The 22,200-nt window shown below is 53.7% G+C and overlaps 1 protein-coding gene across 5 annotated transcripts; it reads right to left on the reverse strand.

The window, feature by feature from the left end:
• Nucleotides 1–130: 130 nt before the first annotated feature.
• GAS8 (growth arrest specific 8) lies at nt 131–19,926 on the reverse strand. 5 transcript variants are annotated; one of them, XM_047711015.1, is made up of 11 exons: nt 19,852–19,926; nt 17,861–17,947; nt 11,092–11,289; nt 10,418–10,624; nt 8,682–8,736; nt 7,869–8,074; nt 7,212–7,379; nt 6,949–7,035; nt 4,324–4,533; nt 1,907–1,972; nt 131–385 (listed from the first exon to the last, which is right to left on the reverse strand). In XM_047711015.1, exons 1-11 carry the CDS (start codon nt 19,852–19,854, stop codon nt 236–238), a joined length of 1,437 nt encoding a protein of 478 aa, XP_047566971.1. In that variant the 5' UTR covers nt 19,855–19,926; the 3' UTR covers nt 131–235. The 5 variants fall into 5 exon arrangements, with proteins under 5 accessions (XP_047566971.1, XP_047566973.1, XP_047566974.1 ...); XM_047711017.1 differs by having other exon boundaries at nt 11,092–11,365; nt 19,852–19,868; XM_047711018.1 differs by lacking the exon at nt 19,852–19,926 and adding an exon at nt 11,366–11,381.
• Between the last annotated feature and the right edge of the window lie 2,274 nt (nt 19,927–22,200).

The following is a 22,200-nucleotide window of genomic DNA, read 5'->3' on the forward strand; positions in this document are numbered from 1 at the left end:
CCGGGGCCCGGAGGTGGGGAGGAGGGCAGGGTAAGCACAGATGGACGGGCAGCAAGGAAGGGGGTGGTCAGGGTACCATGGGCCCAGGAGGTGCCTCTCCTCCACTCAGAAAGGCAGCGGGACACAGAGCAAATGTAGAAAACCTTCATTGGCAGATGATACAAATCTAAAACAACCAACAGCCCCTGTCCTTGGTGAAAGAGCAGGTCATCTGGGGAGCAGTCCCAGGCAGGCGCTAAGTTGGGGTGCCCACGAGTCCTGCGGGGCCCTGGCCCAGCGTCTGCCCGATCACAGCTGTCTCCAGAGGCTTGAAGCCCACGTTGTCCAGAGGGATCCCAAAGGCCAGGAGCTTCGCCTCGTAGGTGCGCAGCAGGTCGTTGTGGGCCTGCAGGGTGAGAGCAGCGTCAGGAGGGGCAGGCTGACACCAAGGCAGACTCCAGCCCAGGCCCCCACGGCTCTGGAGGCCACAGGAGGCTGGCAGTGGAAACCCGCACAGCGAGCCTTTACGGCAGCTCACGGTAGGCCATACCTGGTCATGAGCACTTTTATGTACATGAATTCAAGTAATTCACAACGGGAAATGCTGCCGTTGTTCCTATTTCAAAGATGGGGAAACTGAGGCAGAAGACACAGACTCAGCAGAACTGTGCTCCTGAGCACACTCCTGGTTCTTCATCAGGCATTTCCCAATCAAATTGGTCATCCTTGCCTTCCCGGACATGACCTTCCACGTGCATATGCTCAACCTCACAGAGCCTCCCTGCTTTGTCTGACGCTGTCTCCTGCCCCCATCCCAGGAAGGCTAAGATCTGGGCAGAGAGTGCTGGTGGGGCCAACGTGAAGCCAGGTTCCTATTCCCCTCTCTGGAAAATGGCTATTTTTTGAAGGGTGGATTGCATCGGATGGTCGTGAGGGTTTGAAGAGCTGATGCGTGTGAAATGCTTAGATCCAGGCCTGACTCAGATTAAAACTCAAAAGGGCTCATTATCCTCACCATCATCAAGGGAACAGTGCTGGAGCTTGGAGCTGCGATTGCAAGGGTGAACTATGGCCAAGCTCCAGAGAGAACTTGGGGGCTGGGCCCTGGCTCTCGCCCTTCTCTGGGGGACAGACATTCCCCAAGAACTGCACACAGTAAGTGGCCCTAATTTTGTGTGTGTAAATACCACGGTTGCCGCAGCAGCTAAAGGAAGGGCCCAGAGGGGCAGGGCCGAGGAGAGGCCCAGGGAGATCGGGTCACCTTGGAGCCCAGCGCCAGTGGCAGGCCCTGCCTCCCTCCTGGGCTTCCACACCCGAGGGCGCACAGAACCAGGAAGCCGGCCCCACCCTGCACATTTACAGGCTTATGTGAGTCACACATACGCGGTGGCTTCTCAGGGGGAGTGTGTCCATAGGCAGCACTGTATCTGCATTCCCCACAGGCAAAGCCCAGACAAGGCTGTGGCCTCCGCCACGGAGGCAGGACCTCCAGGGAGAGGGCCCAGGCCTCTCGGGTTCTCAGGGCCCTCACTGCCCCTCCCTGTAGGAGGCCTCCATGCTCATGTGTGGGTTTGGTGTGGATGGGGTGTGCAGCTTTCATCAGACTTACAAGAAGCGAGAAAAGTTTGGACCCGTAGCTGTCCCCTCCATGAAGGAAGCCCACCCAATCGCCCCAGAGCCCAGGTCACCAAGAGCAAGGGTCACATGAGAGACAGGGACAGAGTGTGCTAGACAAACTGCCTTCACTTACCAGATATCCACTGAGCAGGCCCCGGAAGGGACACCAGGACAGTGGCTAGAGTTGTGGGGATGCAGCCCAGGCCACACACTGAGTGACCTGAGAAGGCCCAGACAGCCTCGGGCTATGTGTACCTCCAAGGTGTAGACAAGGTGGGGCCCTGAGAGAGGGGCAGGGGGCTCCTGGTACCTTGCAGACCCGGGCCAGCTCATACTGCAAGTCCTTGATGGTGCTGTTCTTTGATTCTAGGACGTCCTAAGGAGAGAAGGGTAGACCTGAGTTTGAGCCTATCTCTGGGCTGAGGCAGACAGGGGTTGGTGGGGTCTCAGGGCCCCAGCAGGAGATCTCAGACATGCAGGGAATGGGCGCCGGGGTCCATCAGTGTGGACATCCACACAGGCAGCAGCCAGCCAGTGTGGAAAGGTCTTCGAAGGAGAAAGGGAAAACAGGACCCGGCTCTCTGTAAGGAAACCGTCTAGATGGTGGGAAGTGAGGACAAGAGGCATAGAAGCCAGGCCAACCAAGGCCCAGGGAAAGGCCCCTGAACCCCCACCTGCCTCCTGGGAGGGTTCCTCTGGGCAAGCCAGGGAACAGACAAGAAAAGGCCCTGGCCCGTGGTCACAGCTGCAGTGACCACTGTCGAAGGGGTTGATTTGATCCCCTCCATCAGGACTGCTGGCCGCAAAGCCTTACCCAGCCCCAGGACCAGCTGCCCTTCCCAACAGCAGAGGCAAGAAAGCTCTTCCGTTTCCAAAAGCACCCTCGCTCTCTGCCTGGCGGTGTTCACAAGTCGGGACAAGGAGTGAGATGGGCCCCCGGGCTCCAGTGCCCGGTGCTGCCAGCCCGCACTATGCCCCTCCTATGGGGCAGCACCACCCCAGGCCCCAAGACCCTGTTCCAAGTGGCTCCAGCCCCACAGGCCCTGCCGCCCGCCAAGCCGGGACACGTCACTGCCTGGAACAGTATCTGGTCTTAGCCGGAAATGGACACCACGTCTCCGCAGCCTGCCCAGCTGTCCTCCATCAGCAACAATGACATCAGCGACATGTCCGGGAAGGACAAATCCTTCATCCCACCTGCCTTCCCAGGGGGCTCTGTCTGATGCAGCCCACCACACCCAGAACCTTCCATGACTCTTTACCAGCCTCAAACTCATGCACACCCAACACACTTTGGAACCGCGTCTGTCCAGCTGGCTCTGCCCTCCTCCCCTCAGCTTTGCACTCCCCTCAACACCCAAGCAGCAAGGGGCTCACACGTGTACAATAGCACCTGGTGGGAGCTGAGAGCCTCAGGTCCAGGCCAGGTGGGCAGGAAGCCAGCCTGCAGTATTTGGGCTTTTTTTTTTTTAAAGATCGATTTATTTGAGAGAGAGAGAAAAAGGGGGGTGCAGAGGGCGAGGGACAGACAGAATCTCAAGCAGACTCCACGTGGAGCCTGACTCGGGGCTCAAACCCACAACCCATGGGATCAGGCCCTGAGTCAAACCAAGAATCAGACAGACACGTGATCAAGTGAGCAAACCAGGCCCCCATAAAGGGCTTTATGGAAAGATTAGGTGACCCAACAGTTAACCCTCTGGGCCTGGGTGTCGAGCGAGCAGACGGCATTACTGCAGGTTGACTAACCACCTGACAAACGCTGCTGTGTGCTTCCCAGGATGAAACACACCTGCACAGTGAAGCCTCTGTGATCCCCAGACTCGGGGAAAGACTCCACAAAGGAAAAGCAGCCTGGAAGGTGCTGTGTCTGGGACAAGCTGGCCGCCCCTCCCTGGGCCTCTCCATGGAGACGTGCAGACCCGCAGGGACACTGCACCTGGGGCTGCCTCGGGCCTGAGGGCTGCGGGTCACCCAAGTGGCCAGGATCCCAGCACAACCACACTTCCCGGCAGCAAGAGACCCCCTTTCTGGCCTCGCCTGCTCTTTCTGTGACACATCCTAGTGAGGCCCAGGCTTCATCTGTCTTGTTGAATGCTCCCCCCTGTGCCCAAGACAGCCCACGCAGAGGGGACCACCACAAAGAACCGCGAACTCACGACCAAACACTCTAGGCTTTGCTCAGACCTTAACTCCCTCTGGGAAGCCTGCCCCAGCCCCCACCACGTAGCCCTGTATGTCCCCGTCTCAACTGCCCACAGCCCACATCAAGCATGCCATCTTTGCGTCCAGGGCAGACTGTGGCGGTGGCCTCGGCTAAGAGCTCATAGGTTCGGCTATGCCCCGGGCCTGTCTCTAGGCTTGTCACCGGATGCCTGAGAAGCACAAGCCCCGAATTTTGAGAGCAGCTTGAGGTGCTGGCCAGGCTGAGCTAACCCTATTGTGAGCATGGACGGCCATGGGCCCAGGGCCAGAAGGGGCCAAGAGGTTGAGGAGGACACTGAGGAAGCATGAAGCAAGAGCCTGGGGGGCCTGGGGACAGACGTCTGCAGGCCCTGTCGGTGCCCCAGCCACAGGAAACCCATAATGGTCCCTCTCCAACGCCCACAGCAGGTCCCCACTGGAGAGACAGAGGCCAGACACACGCACGCATCCAACACGCAACCCCAGCCTGAGCCCTGGATGCCAGCTGGGGGAACTGAATGGATGCTGCAGGCTGGGACCCACCTCCAGCTTGCGGGACACGAGGGTCAGCGCCGCGGGGTCCAGGTTGGAGGCTGCCAGCACCTCATTGAACTGGGCCTCCTTCTTCTCCACAGCAGCACTCAGCGCCTGCATCTTCCGCTCCAGAACCAGGTTCTTGAAGCCCACCTTCTGCTGCACCTCTAGGATGGCCGCCGTGAACTTCCTGTACAGCTCGTCCCGCTCCTGCTGCACCTGAGGGGACAGGCTGCGACAACCAGAGACGCCACCTGCCCTGGGGGAGCTCGCTGGGGAGAAGCCGCCTCCCGCCTCTGCCCCTGAACCCTTCTGCAGAGTGAGCCCCTTCCACCTCTGAGTGTTGTCTACACTGCCTGGATGCACACACTCTGTGACGGAACGGAAGGCGTGCCGCCGTCCACATGGTGGAAGGTGGGAGGAAGCGCTAATTGGACCCGCCGCTACTAAGCTGTTTCAGGAAGCCACAGGGTACCCCGGTGAGGGCTGGCGAGGCCCCACAGCGGGGCTGGGGCCCTGGGTCTGGGCAGAAGGCTCAGGTAAGACAGGTCCCTGATCACCCCTACGTGAGATCAAAGGGTGAGGGTTAGCAGTGTTTGGGGGAGAGGGGCTCCTAGGGACCCAGCCCCTCGGCAAGCCCCAGATCCCAGACCCCCACAGGTCGGCGTGCCCCACTAACAGCAGATCTAGACAACAGCTCTGGGGTCAACCACCTGTCAAGAAACAAAGGTCTTCTTTTTTACCTTCTAACTCTTACTTTTCACTGTCACTGTAAAAAAGCAAGACTTTGTGGAAGTATAAAAAGTAAACGCCCCTCGGGGCGCCTGGGAGGCTCAGTGGGTTCAGCATCTGCCTTCAGCTCAGGTCCTGATCCCAGGGTCCCAGGGTTGAGCCCCGCACTGGGATCCCTGCTCTGTGGAGAGTCTGCTTCTCCCTCTGCCCCACGCCCATGTTCTCTTGCTCTGTCTCAAATGAATAACTAAAATTTAAAAAAAAAAAAAAAAAAGTAAACACCCTTTAACCCAACTTCCCAGAGGCCACCACGTGAACATACAGCGTAACCCCTTCCAGAACGTTCTCTACAGGTGTAAAAGCATGTCTTACAGCTAGAGAGAGAATTCCCTGCTCAAAGCCACAACACCGTATCCTTCTCTCGACTGTACAGCTTTCCCCAGACAGGCTTCAATCTAGTCCTGTCCCTTTGGTCTACAGAACGTGGACACATCAGCACCCGTGGTTTTCTCAGGGAACACTGACTTCGGCCCGCACCTCGAATGACATCCCAACAGAAGAGGAGGGGGCGGAGTACCCAGCTCCAGCACGGCCTCTGCACAGTCTGCATGTCCTCCCGCCTGCCCTTCACGGGCAAGGCGACCCGAGGGCCCTTCTCTTAGCCGGCCAAGAGCCGGCAGCCAACAGGACCCTCCGAGGCCTCTCTGTAGGTGGCTGCACGTGTGACGGGCCGAGGAATGTGGCCCTTCTGTAATCACAGTCTGTGACCGTGAAGTTCCATTAGGTGAGAAAGGATGGACATGCTCACGAGGACGCAGCTGGTCTGCCCGCATCTCTGCCACTCACCAGGTTCTCAGAAAAGCACACGCAGGGACACATTCTCAACCCGATCCCACGGGTAGTTCTGAATTAGTGAGAGCGGCACAGGCAGGACAGGGCCCCTTGGGCACTTCAGGCAAGATCACACTCAAACAGCCCTCTGGGCAGACTATCCAAATTCCCAATGCCAACCTGGCCCAGCAACCCCATAGCTAGGGACTGACTTCCCAGGAGATGCTCACAGTTACACAGAGAGAAATTTAAGGGGTGCCTAGGGGTTTCAGATAGTTTAGCATCTGCCTTCAGCTCAGGTCATGATCCCAGGGACCTGGGACTGAGCGGCACATCGGGCTCCCTGCTCCGCCGGCAGCCTGCTTCCCCTTCTGCCTCTGCCCTTCCCCCGCTGGTGCTGCTCACACGCTCTCTCCCTCAAATAAATAAACAAAATCTTTAAAACAAAGACAATATGAAGTTAGAAGGATGACTGTGGCTGCACATTTACCGCAGCAAAGGAGAGAAACAGAGCTCCATGTGCGGGGAATTGGCTACAGGCACCGTGTCGCCTACAGGCTGGAGCCCAGGGGAGATGACAGAGAAGTGAGCTGTGGAGCAGGCATGAAGCCACAGCTGCCCAGGGCACGCAGGGAGATGTCTGCGAGAACCCAGGGAGCGGCCCCCAAAGATGAGGACGCGCTGAGCAGGGGGCCTTGCGCGCTCGCTCACAGACAGCTTGCCCCGGCCTCCTTACCAGGCATGCCTAACACCTCAGGATGGAGACACACGCATACAGAAGAGAAAGACCGACCCCAGGCACCAGGGGCCAGGTGCCCTGCACAGGTCTCGCAGCTGAGCCTGCGGGAAGGAGAACGGGGAGCGAGCGTCTCCCCATAGGGCAGCTGCTCCCAGCGAGACCCCAGGGCCGTCCACAGAGCGGGCTGCAGCTTCTGCCTCATCACCCTATCAAGCCTCACAGAACGAGCCGTGGGCACCAGGACTCCAGCCGCTCTGACCGCAGAGCCGGGGTGACAAGAGAGGTCCTCCTGGCTCCCGGCTCCCGGCAGAGCCAGCCTGGCATCTGCTCACCTTGACAAACCGCTGCTCGAGCACCTCGTGTTCCCACTGTAGGTCCTTCAGCTCCTTCTCCGCGACCTTCAAACGTGCTTTTGTGCGCTGGAGAGAAAACAAGTGGCGGGAGAAGAAAGGACTGAGGATCCGGTATCCACAGAACAGACTTCTAGAGGGTGGCAGCCCCAAAATAACCACCAGGCAGAGCTGGCTCGGGGGCACCCGGTGACTCAGCGCCCGGGTCCTGAGTTCGAGGGAGGGGACGCGAGGAGGCAGCCCACCAGCAGGATCTGCTTGTCCCTCTCGTAGCTGCCCAGCTTCTTCTGCATCTCATTCATGTCATCACGAGCCTTCTGGAGGGGGTCTGCCAGGCGCCGGTTCTGCACGGACACCTCCATCATCTCCTTCTCCAAGTGGTCCTCCTTCTTGCGCATGTCTTCCATCTGCTCCTGTCAGCACCAGGACAGGGGTGCGGGGGGTTCAGCAGGCAGAGCTGAGGGAACTGTGGTCTTCAGGGGTGAGGGCCGCAAGCCCTCCCGCCCAGGAAGGATGGTCCTCAAGTCCCAGACCAGTTGCATGTAACCACTCAGAGGGATTCTGCACTATGGGAACTTATTTGGAATTTTCTAGGAAGGCGGCCTCCATGCCAGTGATATCACGCTGAGCTCAGGACTCTGGGGACAGTCCCCACAGTAGGGATGGTCGCTACCCCCCCCCCCACTGGGTGATGACACCCAGCCTCGCTGCGCCTCCCACTGCAGCTCTGCACGGGCTTCTGCCCGGCCCGTGCACCCTGTTCCAACCACCCATCTGTGCTGCGTACGACGTGCTGCTTCCAGCCCTAAGTCTGCAGCGGGCATGTCACCGACGCAGCTCCGGCAAGGACAGCGGGTATCTGTCAATGCAGGGGTGTGGGGCCTGCCGCCCTTGCGCGGCACCTTGAGGGAGTTGATGAGCGCCAGGTTGTTGAGGGTGATGTCGTTGTAGTAGTTCTTGATGTCCGTAAAGGCTTCCTCATGCCGCTGCATCAGCATGTTGATCTGGCCGTTCTTCCTCTCCTCCACCTCATGGATCTCGGTCTTTCTCCGCAGGTCAAGCTCGTCCCTAAGCATCTTCATCTTTTTGTCGTACTTGGCCTCAATTTCTGAAAGGCAGAAGCACACGGAGGAACAGGGGGCCTGACAGCTCCAAGCAGAGACGGAACCTACAGACACAGCCCAGGAACACCACCGGGATGAGGGCTATGCGGACAAGCTCACAGCTGACACATTCGGCACACACACACCACGGCCAGCCTTCTGTGGCCTGTACCAGGCATGGCTAATCAATCCCAGGACCAGGGTTCCCACCGACTGAGAGTTGGCTGCTCCCACGGTGGTGTGGCTGGCGAGGGAGAGAGCTGCATCAGTAAACCACACAGATTTCTCAAATAGGAGCCCCTCAGGCCAGCAACCACGGAAAAAAAGACTATTCTAAGAATACTGCCCACGAGACTGAAAATGGCTACCTGCTTCTAAATGCCAGGAGTAGGGAAGGAGACAGTGCTTACAGCCTCCCCAGCTCACACGGAAATAAGATCTTCTGGGATTTGGGGCCATCCATCAGCCTTGAAAACTATCCCATCTTTTCTGTGCATGTCTGGGATGCTGTAGCCTGGTCTCTGTGCACTGGGCTAACAAGTCCTGAAGGTTAATGACCACTGGTGGGAGGGGTTCTGGCGGGGGCTTACAGTGGATCTGTGAGACACTGACCTCGCACCTGCCTCTCAAAGTCATTCCGCATCTTGGTGATCTCCTCGGTGTGCTTCTGCAAGGGAGAGAAGCTGGCCGTTACCAGAAACACACAGAAGCCTCTCCCTGGGGCTGGCCTGGCCCCTCAGGCGTATGGAAAACCCAGCCCAGAAAACCCGGAGCTGTTCTGCTGGGTGCTGGCTTCCCCTTGTGTCCAAGCTCATGCACCCTGCTCAGAGTGATGTGGTTGTGGTAACCTCCATGTTTCGTCATTCAACTCCCTCAGCTAAAGTCACCTCTGAGCTCAACACAAAGTGAAGAGATGTTCCAAACACTATAACCACGTTTGGCCTTTGGCTTGGTCTGCCCACAGGCTACGGACCACTGGCCACACCTACACGAGCTGCAGGCTCTTTCCGATGCCTGCTGACCTGTCTCAGCTGGGGCTTAGAGGAACACTGAAAAGTATGTTGACAGTTACATGTAAACATTTTGAATAAAAAACTGTCATCATTGTTCACAGTCAGGTTGTTGCACAAAGGGGAACTAACCATGTAACTATTCCAAATCCAGGCCTCAGGTAAGCAGGCAGCCTCACATGACTAAATTCACTAGAAACCAGCCCAGGCTGTACTTCTATCAGCAAAGACCAGACAATTCTCGTGACCAAGACTTCAGCCTCCAGCTTCGCTGCAAAGCCTGCACCATTTCTGAGTTTCTTCCTGGTTCAGAGGAGGCTGGCTTGCCTCCAGGCATGAGGCAAATGTGTTGACAAAGTCTTCTCAGACTGCAGCCAGGAAGGAGCCTTAGAAAAATCAAAGTTGAACCACCTTCCCTCGGCCCAAATCCTCCAAACGTCCACCAGCTCAGCCTGGGTCAAAGCCCCCTAACTGTGGCTCCTGACGCCGACAAGCTCTGACCGATCTCCCTGGCCTCCTCACCCCTCGCTCCTCTGGGCCTTCACACTGGCCCATCCCTGCTCCTTCTTCAGACCTGGTCTCCCTAAGCCTGGCTCAGCAACCCCTCCTTCCAGCCTTTGCCCAAATGTCAGCTTCTCCATGAGCCATTCCCAGAACTCCTGGTGGAAAAATGCCCCTCCCGCCCCAATCTCCAGCACCTTCCTCCCTGCTTTGTTCTTCCCACAGCACTGCTGCCCGTGGATGTGTAGACACGTCAACCCTCCATTCTGTCTTCTGGCTCCTTCCTGAACCATCAGACGTCTGTGGGCAGTCCTTCTATCATTCCTGTTCCCCATATGTTCCCAGAAATCAGACGAGGGCCTGCACCTTACAGATACTCAGCAAATGAATTTCAGCCTCCACCTGGAAGCCCCCAGCCTCCCCAAGAAAGGACCAAAAAGTCAGCCAGGTGCTCATGAGCCCGGCTTGCATGAGACACTTCCCACCCCCCGGGGGCTCGCACGCTTGACACTTTAATGGTTGTGTGTGTTTCTAAATGTCCGAGAGACCCCTGGGAGAGCAGCCAGGTGTCAGGGGTCAGCAGCACGTGGCGAAAGACACTGAGTAGGACTTCCCTCCTGGGGAGTCAGTTTGTGGTTCAGTCTAAGACACAAGACTGTACCTGGTTCCCAAACGGGATGTGTCTGGCTGCATGCTTTTCGTTATTTTTATTTTTATTTCAAGTAATCACCAAAATGCAGGGAACTGCTAAGGAAAATATGAATTCCCAGTTCTGCTGAATGATCAGGAGGTCACGGTCCCCAGCGGCCCGTCAGGCCCTGGTGCCCTCACACCTACCAGCCGCAGGTTCTTCACCACCACCTCGTTGGCCAGCTCCTGCTCCCTGAGCTCCACCTTCAGCGCCCGCATGTCCTTGCGCAATGCTCCCTCCTGTGTGCGGTGCTCCTTCTGCGCCAGCTTCATGACCACAGTGCCCTCAGCCTTCATCTCCGTCAGGTTGTTCTGATGCTCATACAGCAGGTGCTTCACCTTCTGCTTGTACACCTGCAGACAGCGGGAGCAGGTGATTGCCTGCACACCTGCGCACACACACCCCTGCACGTGCGGGCTCCCTGCACACTCTCACACACACACCCCTGCACGTGCGGGCTCCCTGCACACTCACACACACACACCCCTGCACGTGCGGGCTCCCTGCACACTCACACACACCAGCACGTGTAGGCTCCCTGCACACACTCACACACACCCCGGCTCGTGCGGGCTCTCTGCACTCACACACACACCCCTGCACACCTTCACACACACACTCCTGCACACACACACAGTCCTGCATCTGTGGGTGCCCTGCACACACATACTCTTCTGCAAGAAATACCTTCGTTTCTCACTGTAAAGGATACAAAGGGCTGCACCAGAGTAGAGAAAATGCTACCCACCCCCGGCCCCCATCCAGCTCTGCTGTTCCATGCGGTATGTCCCGCAGGGATAGGCCAGTCAGCCCCACTAACCTTGATCTCAACCTGGTGCCTCTCTTCAGCCTCCTCCATCTCCCGGTCTTTGTTCCGCAGCTCGGCCTTCTTCTCCTCCAGCTGCCTCCGCGTGATCTCCCAGAAGGTGTGGATCTTGTCCCGCTCCAGCTGGAAGTAGTTGCGCTCCTCGCGCTCACGGTCCAGCTCCTCACGGATGCGGCCAACGTGCTCCTCCACCTGCCGGACAGGGCAGAGCCATGAGGGCCCAGCAGGGGCCCACCCAGTGCCAAGAAGAAAGGAGGGCCACTCTCACCTAAGAACAAGAAAAACTAAAGGTAAGAAATTAAAATAGGATGCTAGGAAGGCCTAAGGACAGGACACATTCAGAAAATAGCAGAAATATCTTGAATGTGGCTAATAAATGTAAAATGATTATATCCTTTATTCCATTCCTGGGAATTCAGACGAAAGAAATTTCTCAAAAGAACACAAGAGCTTTCTGCTCAAAGATAGTAGTCACACCATTATCACGACATCAAAAGGGGCACCTGGGTGGCCTGAGAGTCCTACTCTCTCGGTAGGCTCAGGTCATGCTCTCATGGGGTGATGGGATCGAGCCACTGCCTGGGTCCCCACTCTGCAGGGAGTCTGCCTAAAGGCTCTTTCCCTCTGCCTCACCCCCAGCTCGCGTGTGTGTGCACGCGCGCACTCTCTCTCTCTTTTTCTCTCTCTCCCTCTCATATAAATAAATAAATATTTTAAAAAATTTTTAAGGAGGCACCTTGGCAGTTGGTTAAATATCTGCCTTCGGCTCAGGTCATGATCCTGGGGTCCTGGGATGGAGCCCCATGTCGGGCTCCCTGCTCAGTGGGGAGCCTGCTTCTCCCTCCCCACTTCTGCTCTCTGTCACTATCTCTGTCTCTCTCTCTCAAATGAATAAATAAAATCTTTTTAAAAAATTCTTTTAAGGAAATAATCTAAGACGATTTTTTTTAAATAATTTTTTTTAAGATTTTATTTATTTGACAGACAGAGATCACAAGTAGGCAGAGAGGCAGGCAGAGAGAGAGAGGAAGGGAAGCAGGCTCCCTGCTGAGCAGAGAGCCCGATGCGGGGCTCGATCCCAGGACCCTGGGATCATGACCCGAGCCGAATGCAGAGACTTTAACCCACTGAGCCACCCAGGCGCCCCTCTAAGACGATTTTAAATAGGGAAATGATTGAGAAATTAGAGTAAATCTACTGGAAGATTATACGGCCCAAAGACACATGGATAATGAAATGGTGTAGCACCATATACACATATTCACAGAATAATGCTAATTTTTTAAATTTATTTATTTGACAGAGAGAGAGAGATATCATAAGTAGGCAGAGTGGCAGGCAGAGAGAGAGGAGGAAGCAGGATCCCTGCTGAGCAGAGAGCCTGATGTGGGGCTTGATCCCAGGACTCTGAGATCATGACCTGGTCTGAAGGCAGAGGCTTATCCCACTGAGCCACCCAGGCACCCCAGAATAATGCTATTTTAAAACACTCACCTCTAAAGATATGTGTTAAGCAAAAAAATATACAAAACCAGAAGACCAGCTAACATCAAAAAGGCCTGGTCCAAAGACAATGGCAGCCAAATCTGCAAATCAGTTAAATTTAAGAGAAAAGTGAGGCAGGCTCTTAGCTTCCTTGTGAATTTCCTTTCCATCAAGAATTGGTTATCTACATCGCTAGAGGCAAGGGAAACAAAAGCAAAAATCAACTACTGGGACTTCATCAAGATAAAAAGCTGCGGAAACAACCTAAAGGTGGCCCAAAATGGGAAAAGACATTTGCAAACAATGTATTGGATAAAGGGTTAGTATCCAAAATCTAGAAAGAGCTTATCAAACTCAACACCCAAGAAGCAACCCAATCAAGAGTCGGGCAGAAGACATGAACAGACATTTCTGCAAAGACAACATTCAGATGGCCGACAGACACATGAGAAAGTGCTCCACATCACTTGGCATCAGGGAAATACAAACCAAAACCACAGTGAGACGCCACCTTACGCCAGTCAGAATGGCTAAAATTAACAAGTCGAGAAACAACAGATTTGGCGAGGATGCAGGGGAACCCCCGTGCACTGTCAGTGGGAATGCAAGCTGGTGCAGCCACTCTGGGAAACAGCATGGAGGTTCCTCAAGACATTAAAACTAGAACTGCCCTAAGACCCAGCAATTGCACTACTGGGTATTTACCCAAAGGACACAAAAGTATGGATCCAAAGGGTCATATGCACCCCAATTTTATACTGGCAATGTCCACAAAAGCCAACCTCTGGAAAGAGTCCAGATGTTCATCAACTGATGCTATTAAAAGAAGATACTACTGATATGCCCCCAATAATGGGTCTGAGATTAAAGGAACGAGACTGATATAAAGCGAAGGTCAAGCAAAGCTTTATTTCGCGACAAGCATCAAGAATCAAACCGAATGTTCGGGGCCACACCTCTTACAAGAGAGGCGACCTTTCTCTGTTTCACAGACTAGCTTTCAAGGGCAAAGGCCGTGTGGTTGGGCCTGGCCACGCACAGGTGGCCAATGAGATTGTAACACACAGAGGAAACTCCACAGTCATGTTAGGTCACATATAAGTGACCAATTGGATTACAATTTACCCTATAGTAGACATTTGACCTAGCCTATCACTTAGTTAGAATTGGCGCCCAAAAGGCTCCCAAAGGGCGGGGCACATACTCCTTGGTAGCTAGGAGACGTATGCAACCTCTCACTGACCGGATGTCTCCACCTGGCCTGACCCACCCTTGTATCTGGGCTTTGTTACCTGGGGCTGGTTTCCAGGACTTGTTTTTAAGTAAGTCCCCTGGGGGAAGGGGAGCAGGGACAGTTTAAGGGTTAAACAACAAGGTTATTGTTTAACCTGGATGGAAGTCTCTGGCTAAATAGGTCCTCACAGTACTAAAAGATAAAGATGTGGTTCATATACACACAATGGAACACTACTCGGCCATCAAAAAGAATGAAATCTTCCCATTTGCAACAACATGAATGGAGCAAGAGGGTATTATACTAGTGAAATAAGTCAGAGAGAGACAAATACTTATGAGTTCACTCACGTATGTAGAATTTAAGAAAGAAAACAGATGAACATATGGCAAGGGGGGCAGGGGGAAAGAGAAAGAGGGAGATAAACCATAAGAGACTCCTTTTTTTTCTTTTTTAAGATTTTATTTGTTTATTCAACAGAAAGAATGAGAGCACAAGTAGGCAGAGCAGCAGGCAGAGGGAGAGGGAGAAGCAGGATCCCTGCTCAGCGGCGAGCCCCACGTGGAACTCGATCCTAGGAGACCAGGATCATGACCCCAGCTAAACGCACTTAACAACTGAGCCACCCAGGCACCCCAACCATAAGAGACTCTTAACAATGGAGAACAAGCTGACCATTGACGGAGGGGTGGTAGGTGAGGGATGGGATAGATGAGTGATGGGCATTGAGGAGAGCATCTGTTAGGATGAGCACTGGGTGTTATATGGAAGTGACGAATCACTGATTTCTATTCCTGAAACCAATACACACTGTATATTGTAAGGGCCTACTTAGCCAGAGCGAGCCATTTTGTTGTTTATGCAGTAAACTTAGATTGAACCTGCCCCTTCCCCCAAGAGGAAAGCGCTTAGAAACAGAATTGGTGAAATACGGCCAAATAGCCCCCGATAACGGAGTCCAGATTCAAGGACATGTCCGGCCAGATGGAAACGTCCAATCAAGGGAAAGCGCACGTATTACCTCCCTACCCGCCAAGGACATGTTCGCCCAGGTGGAGACACCCAATCAGGAAAGCACCTCCCTAACCACCCAAGAATGTGGGCCCTGCCTTTTGGGCACCAATTCTGACCAGGGTGATAGGCTAGTTCAAATAACTACTATGGGGTAGAATGTAATTCTCTTGGCCACCTGTGTGTAGCCAGGCTCAACCACATGGCCTTTACTCTATAAAAGTTAGTCTGTGAGGCTGGGGGGGGGGTCGCCTCTTTGCAAGAGACAGCCCTGGCCGGTCAGTTTGATTCTCGATGCTTGGTGCAAAATAAAGCTTTGCTTGACCTTCACTTTGTATCAGTCTCGTCCTTTTGTCTACAGACCCTTTCATATATCAATAAGTAAAATTTAAATTAAAGAAATAAATAATTGGGACATCCAGGCTACCTACTTTGACTGGCTCATGGTATCAGATTTCACTTAATATTCAGATTTCTTATAAATACACAGATTTCTAGTTTCTCTTTAAAAATCAGAAAACATACCGCCCTGTAGCACAATGTCCATAGGGTAAGCATCCAAAGAACAGACTGCAGTCCCCAGCCCCTCAGCCCTGCCTGGACCCTGGATAGTTCTGAGGTCATCAGTCCCGCACATGCGGGACATCTGATCACTGCTATGTCACAGTTCTGTACCCACAGAGACAAGAAACAGCTCGAGTGCTGGGGCAATGGGGTGGGCTGTCCAACCCCCACGCAGCAGCCCCAGTGATCACTCCAACACAAACCTGAACCCATCACCATCTGCTTAAACTGCCTGTGGCTTCTCTGCATATAAAATAAAGCAACTCAGGGTGCCTGGGGGGCTCAGTCAGTGAAGCATCTGCCTTTAGCTCAGGTCATGATCTGAGCGAGATCATGATCTCAATCCTGGAATCCAGCACCGCATCAGGCTCCCTGCTGGGCAGGGAGCCTGCTTCTCCCTCTTACTCCATCTCTGTGTTTTTCTCTCTCCTTCTCTCAAACACATAAAATCTTAAAGAAAAAGAAAGAAACACTTATACCTTTAAAAAAATCAAATCAAATCAAGCAACTCTTCACCCCTATGCACTGGCCTCTGCCCAGCTCTCTAACGTCCCTTTGTATTTACATCTTATCCTAAAACCATCCAAACAGGGGCGCCTGAGTGGCTCAGTCAGTTAAGCCTCCAACTCCTGGTTTTGGATCAGGTAAGGATCTCAGGAGTCTGGGATCAAGCCATGTGGCAGGCCCTGAGCTCAGCAGGGAATCTGCTTCTCTCTCTCTCAAACAAACATATCTCTTTTTAAAAACTATCAAAAGGGGCGCCTGGGTGGCTCAGCGGGTTAAGCGTCTGCCTTCGGTTCAGGTCATGATCTCAGGGTCCTGGGATCGAGCCCTTCATCGGGCTCTCTGCTTAGCGGGGAGCCTGCTTCCTCCTCTCTCTCTGCCTGCCTCCCTGCCTACTTGTGGTCTCTCTCTCTCCGCCAAATAAATAAATAAAATCTTTAAAAAAAAAAAACTATCAAAAGAAAGATAGGTTTATTAACACAAACACACAAGCTGACATGGAACCCCCAATAGGTCCCTAGCAAACACTTGCCAGTCACTCATCAACATGGCGGCTGGAAGAAGAGGCACTAACATTGCATCTCATGGTTCACCATATGTTGCAATTTTTAGGTGCCTTTTAATTGAAATTATAATTGTTTAATTATGTTCTCTGGCCCTTAATGTCATCAAAGTGGACAAGTGGCTTAAAATAATTCCTACTGGGACTCCTAGGGTCTCAGTTGGTTGAGCGTCTGCCTTCGACTCAGGTCATGATCTCGGGGTCCTGGGGTTGAGCCCCGTGCTGGGTTCCTTGCTCAGTGGGGACTCTGCTTCTCCCTCGCCCCTCTCCTCACTTGTGCTCTCCCTCTCTCTTTCTCTCAAATAAATGACTAAAATCTTTCTTTTAAAAGGGGGGAAAAATTAAAGCTTATTAAAAATACAAAAATAAAAATAGGGGCGCCTGGGTGGCTCAGTGGGATAAGCCTCTGCCTTTGGCTCGGGTCATGATCTCGGGGTCCTGGGTTCAAGCCCCATGTCAGGCTCTCTGCTCAGTGGGAAGCCTGCTTCCTACTCTCTCTCTGCCTGCTTCTCTGCCTGCTTGTGATTTCTGTCAAATAAATAAATAAAATATTTTTTTAAAAAATACAAAAATAAAAATAAATAATCCCTACCATTTAATGGCAAATAAAATAAATAAGAATACTGTACACACATATACTATGATAACAGTTCAGCGAACATCACGTGCATAGAAGGGTAAAACTGAAAGGATACATAGAATATTAAAAATAGGGGAACCGGGGTGCCTGGGTGGCTCAGTGTGTTAAAGCCTCTGCCTTTGGCTCGGGTCGTGATCCCGGGGTCCTGGGATCAAGCCCCACACCAGGCTCTCTGCTCAGCAGGGAGCCTGCTTCCCCCCCCCCTCTGCCTGCCTCTCTGCCTACTTGTGATCTCTGTCTGTCAAATAAATAAATAAAATCTTAAAAAAAAAAAATAGGGGCACCGAGGTGGCTCAGTCAGTTAAGGGTCAGCCTTCGGCTCGGGTCGTGATCCCAAAGTCCTGCGATCGAGTCCAGCATTGCGCTCCTCTTGCTCTCCCTCTGCTGCTCCCCCTGCTTGTGCTCTCTCTCTCACTACCTCTGAAAAATAAATAAATAAAATATTTTTTAAAAAAAAGGAAGAAAGCTAAAAATAGTTTTTATATCAGAAAATCATTTCCTTCCAAATTCCTACCACCCTACAAAAAATTTCTTCAATGTGGCTACATTTTTTTTAATATGTACTGTACTTGATAGCTTTGGACCCAATGAGAATTATGGAAATGGACAGAAGTGCAGGAGCAGACTGAGGGGAGATGGATGAGGAAGCGGTGGGCAGTGGGAGGCGGCTGAAAGAGGTTCATGAAGGCAAACACCCGGAGACAACACTGAACAGCAGCAGCACTACCATCCTGACCCAGGACTAGGCCAAGGCCTTGCTCACCTGCTCCTTGCTCATGTCCTCTGGCGCAAGCCCGTCAACAATCGGGGCACCTTTGGTTTTCCCTTTCTTCCCTTTCTTCTTGGGTGCCTTTGATTAAAGAAGAGATGACTGGGTGAGGAAGGAAGGCTCTCTAAAGGCATCAGCTTCTGGCTGGCTCTGATTAACCCTCCGGGGCACAATGGGACAGGAGGACCTGTTCTGGTTTCTCTCCTGTTGCTCAAGATCTCACGTCCCACCTGGAGCTCATCACTGTGCCAGCCCTAAGGTTTCCCACCCATAATCACCCACAGGGAAAAGCAAGGACAAATCTTCCTTTTCAGAAGAGAACACTTTTTCCCTCAGAAAGGAAGGTAGGGGAAACTCCTTCTAAATCCACTCCTTGGTATGTGGCAGAGACATCCTGGACATGAATGCAAAATTTACTTGGCCAGGAAGAACCCCAACAGCAACTCTCAAACATCACCATGTTGGCGATAATGCTTGGTGACCACCATAGAGAAACCTGCAAGAAACTGCTGGGTATGTGTACGAAGAAATGGTCCAGAGCAAGGATCACAGGTGGAAACATGAGGCTGCCTTTCTTCCAAATACAAAACGCCTTCGGAGAACCCTGGTCAGGAGCTGAAGCAGACGGCACTCCCCATGGGTGCTCTGTCAAGGGTTCGCCACACAGGAGCAGCTCCTAGTGTATTGCCTGCTTCTAACAACGGACGTGGTAGAACAACCTCCCACCTCCACTCACTTCCCAAGAGCCCCTCAGGCAGGTACTGAATTTCCAAATCCCTATCTTCTGTCTGCACTTCTCCCAGCTCTGGGACCCGTGCTTGTGCGCGTGTGCTTGCATCCACCTGTTCCTGTGACCTTTCTGTGTCTTTGTCTAAATGTCTCTGTTAACGTTTCTATGTCTTTATAGGTATGTCGACGTGTAACATCTTTATGATTACAAAAAAAAAACTTTTACATGGATACCTTAGGAAACAGAAACGCAAAAAGAAAATAGGAAAATCCCCCCATTCCAACAAGCTAGTGACAAACCTAAGGATTCTGGTGGCCGTTTCCAGTTGATTTTAAAAACCCATGCACTGAGATCTCCACTCCTAACGTCCTGCCCTCTTTCCAATCCCTCTGCTCCAAGAAGTCCACCCCATGGGAAGGTGCCCCAGTTTCATAACTACTTGGCAACTCACAGCCAAGTGCAGGGGCTGGGCATAGCTCCTGGAGAGGCATCCCCCCATCAGCTGATACCCACTCCTGCAGCATCTGCCTGGAAAACGAGCTCCTGTGAACCCTAAATCATGAGTGGAGGAGCAGGTGAGGGCCCTGAAAGTGAGACAGCCAGAGAGTCCCACCCTGCTCCTCTAGGTACCAGCCTGACTCCTCCAAGGCTCTCCAAGGAAACAGCAGCTCCTGAACCCTGAGGGTCTGCCCAGGAACCCTCGGTGTAGAGGGACCTCTAGCCACTCCGGTATGCCCCAGGCTCTCCACCCCAGAGACTGGAGGTCCTAGGGTATCCCCTGAACCCGACTGTGTTCCTGGGGCCCCTGTGTGCCCCTGGGCCCCTCACCCTAGGTCTCAAGGATATGGAGGACTGAGAACTCCCTCCAGACAGGAAATCCTTCTGACCCAGGTTCTGTCTTCTGGACAGCGTGCAACCCTCAGCCCGGATCCTGGACGGCGGGCGGGGGGGGACGTCTATGAGCCCCGCCGTGAGCACCGGATCCGTGAGAGCCCGGATCTCTCAGCTCCAAGTGCGTGCGGGGCCCGGGATGCGGGAGCCCCAGCAGCCATTGCTCTCCCCACGAAGACGCCACGAGAGCGCCAAGGCCTCGGTTCCAGGAACCCGGAGCTCCAGGCCCCTCTATGCTGGGGTCTCCGCGTACTCGAGGCCCGCGGACCCAGACCTCCCGTCCAGGCGTGTCTCTGCGCGCACTGCCGGGAAGGGAGCCCCAGGCCCCCGCACGGACCCCAGCCAGCTCCCGCCGCCTGCTCACCATGGCTGCGGCCGTCGGAACCCGTCGCGGCCCTCAGACAGGCGGCTCCGGCCCGGCCCAGGCTGCGCCGTCTCCCGGCAACCGATGGGCGGTCCCGCGCGAAGTCTCGGCGATCCTCGCGAGACTCGGCCGGCCGCGCAAGCCCCTAGCGACGGCGGAGGCGAGCTCCTAGCAACGCGCCCCGGCGGTACCCGGGGCCGCGGAGTCGTCCAGCTCTTCCGGGCAGCCGTGGCGGGGGGTGGAACCCCGCGCTTCGTCTCCCCGAAGTTCCTGAAGGCGGTTGGTTGCGGGCTTCTGCTTGTCTCCCCGCCCAGAACCGAAGCTCCGTGAAGCGGGGGAGCCTCTGGGTCCGCGGCTCACCTCCAGCGCCCGCGGCACGGACCACACGCAGGTGCTCGGGGAAGATGCCTCCCGCGAAGGACCGAGGCAGGGAGGACCGAAGCAGCTGCCCCGCAAGGCTCCCAGGCGCCGTCCAAACTAGATTCAAATTCGGGCTGAAATTATGCCCCTGGGCCACACCCCGCCCGAGCCACCTGCTGTCCCGGTGAGCAGGGAGGACAGCTGGGGTTCTGCAGACCGCCAGAACCAAACAAACATGGGACAGAAGCGTATTTTCCATCTGGCTCTGAAGGGTTGAAATCCGCAAGTGGCTCCTTCTCAAAAATAAAGTGCTCTCCCTGAGGAGGCCTCCTCTGTGGCCCCTGCCCTCATGGCGAGGACAGACCAGAAGCCTCTGCCACAAGTTTCCAGACAGGAACTGCAGAAGGGGAGTTTGGACGTTCCTTTCCTAACCTCTTGCTCTGAAAACCGCTAGTCATCATATGATTTTGGAATTACCTATTACCTCCATGCGTCGCTCTGTGTCACCCAGAAAGCTGGGAGTGGCCATCTTTACACAGTACTTGTCCTCTTTCTGTCCACACCCTCGACATTAGCATCTTCCTAAATAGTGGTTTTGCAGCAGGTCATGTTTTCCCTTCTGTTTGGGGATAGAGAAGATCCAGAATCTCCTCTCTCTGAAGAGTTGCGTTGAGGAGAGAGTGTGAGTACTGAAGAAGGGCTTGGGTGGGCTTGGATCGGCCAGCCCTGCCCAAGGAGGAAGATGCCTCGTTAGCTGGGCTTGCTTCCGCCCCAGCACACACACAGGGGCGGGGATCTGAGAGCCAAGGAGGCTGAGAGCCTCCTTAGGGAGGACCCTAAGGGGCTTCTGCTTGCCCAGCCAAGGTGGGGCTTGCCAGCCTGGAGGCCATAGTGAGGTCTGCTCATGTCACTGTGCCTGGGCAGCCAAGAGCCCTCGCCGCTGTGCCAGACACCATGGGCCTGATAGGGGCCTCCTCCCCCAGTATCAGGGCCTCCCAGAGGAGGGTTGGCAGGCGAGACCGTGCAGCTGGGTAACACAGAAGGGTAATGACTGTTATTTAACACTTACTCTGGCCAACGCAGTATGCTGGATGCCTCATGCTGATTGGCTTTTTTGCTTTAGAAGTCTGGGGTCTCTGAATTAAATAAATGCATTAACATTAACTCCTCTCAGCAAAAAGGGCAAGAATAAGAGGGTTAGCTAAGGATAACAAGACAGAGAATTCATTTGTCAAAACCAAGAGCGTTGCTCAGTTTATCTGTATGGATTGCAGAGATGAATAGGCCCAGTGAGCCCTGCTGACAACTCCCTGGGCTCCTGACAGGACCCACAGTGACCTGTGCTTTTCATATTGGATTTGAGTTCAGATTCTTAGAGAAGAGCCTTTTTTCTTCACATGTGTGGCTCAAGATACTTTCATTCAGCATCAAGCTGTGCAGCTCTGAAGCCCAGATAAACAGCGTCTGAGTTCCTGCAAAATCACAGAGCTAATGTTGACCCACACAAACTGACCGTGTCTTGACGTCTGGCTCTTCCTAATGCCTGCTTGCTTGGTGGTCAGCTAACCGGCCCCAGGCCACTACATCAACTCAACAGATGCTTGGATGGTAGGGTAATAGAGTCCTTAAGAAGACTGGATTCTCTCTCCCTCTCTCTCTATGTGCAAATAAATAAATAGATAAATAAATCTTTAAAAAGAGAACGAAACAATCTAGCAGTGGAGGGAGGTGATTGATAGTAGGGAGGAAACAAGATCAGCCATGAGTTGGTAACTCTTGAATCCCGGTGATGGGGTAATGGGTACATGGAGGTTAATCATGCTATTCTCTCTACTTTTGTTTGAAAATGTTCTTGATGAAAAGGTAAAAATAAACACTGGCCTCTGGAATCACCTGCTGCTTACCAGCAGGGATGCCTTTGACGAGACTGGCTGAAGCACCTATTCATCTCTCAAATGGGGATAATTATTAAACAATTGCTATTACCGT

Source organism: Lutra lutra, chromosome 17 (genome assembly GCF_902655055.1).
Source record: "Lutra lutra chromosome 17, mLutLut1.2, whole genome shotgun sequence".
NCBI lineage: Eukaryota > Metazoa > Chordata > Mammalia > Carnivora > Mustelidae > Lutra > Lutra lutra.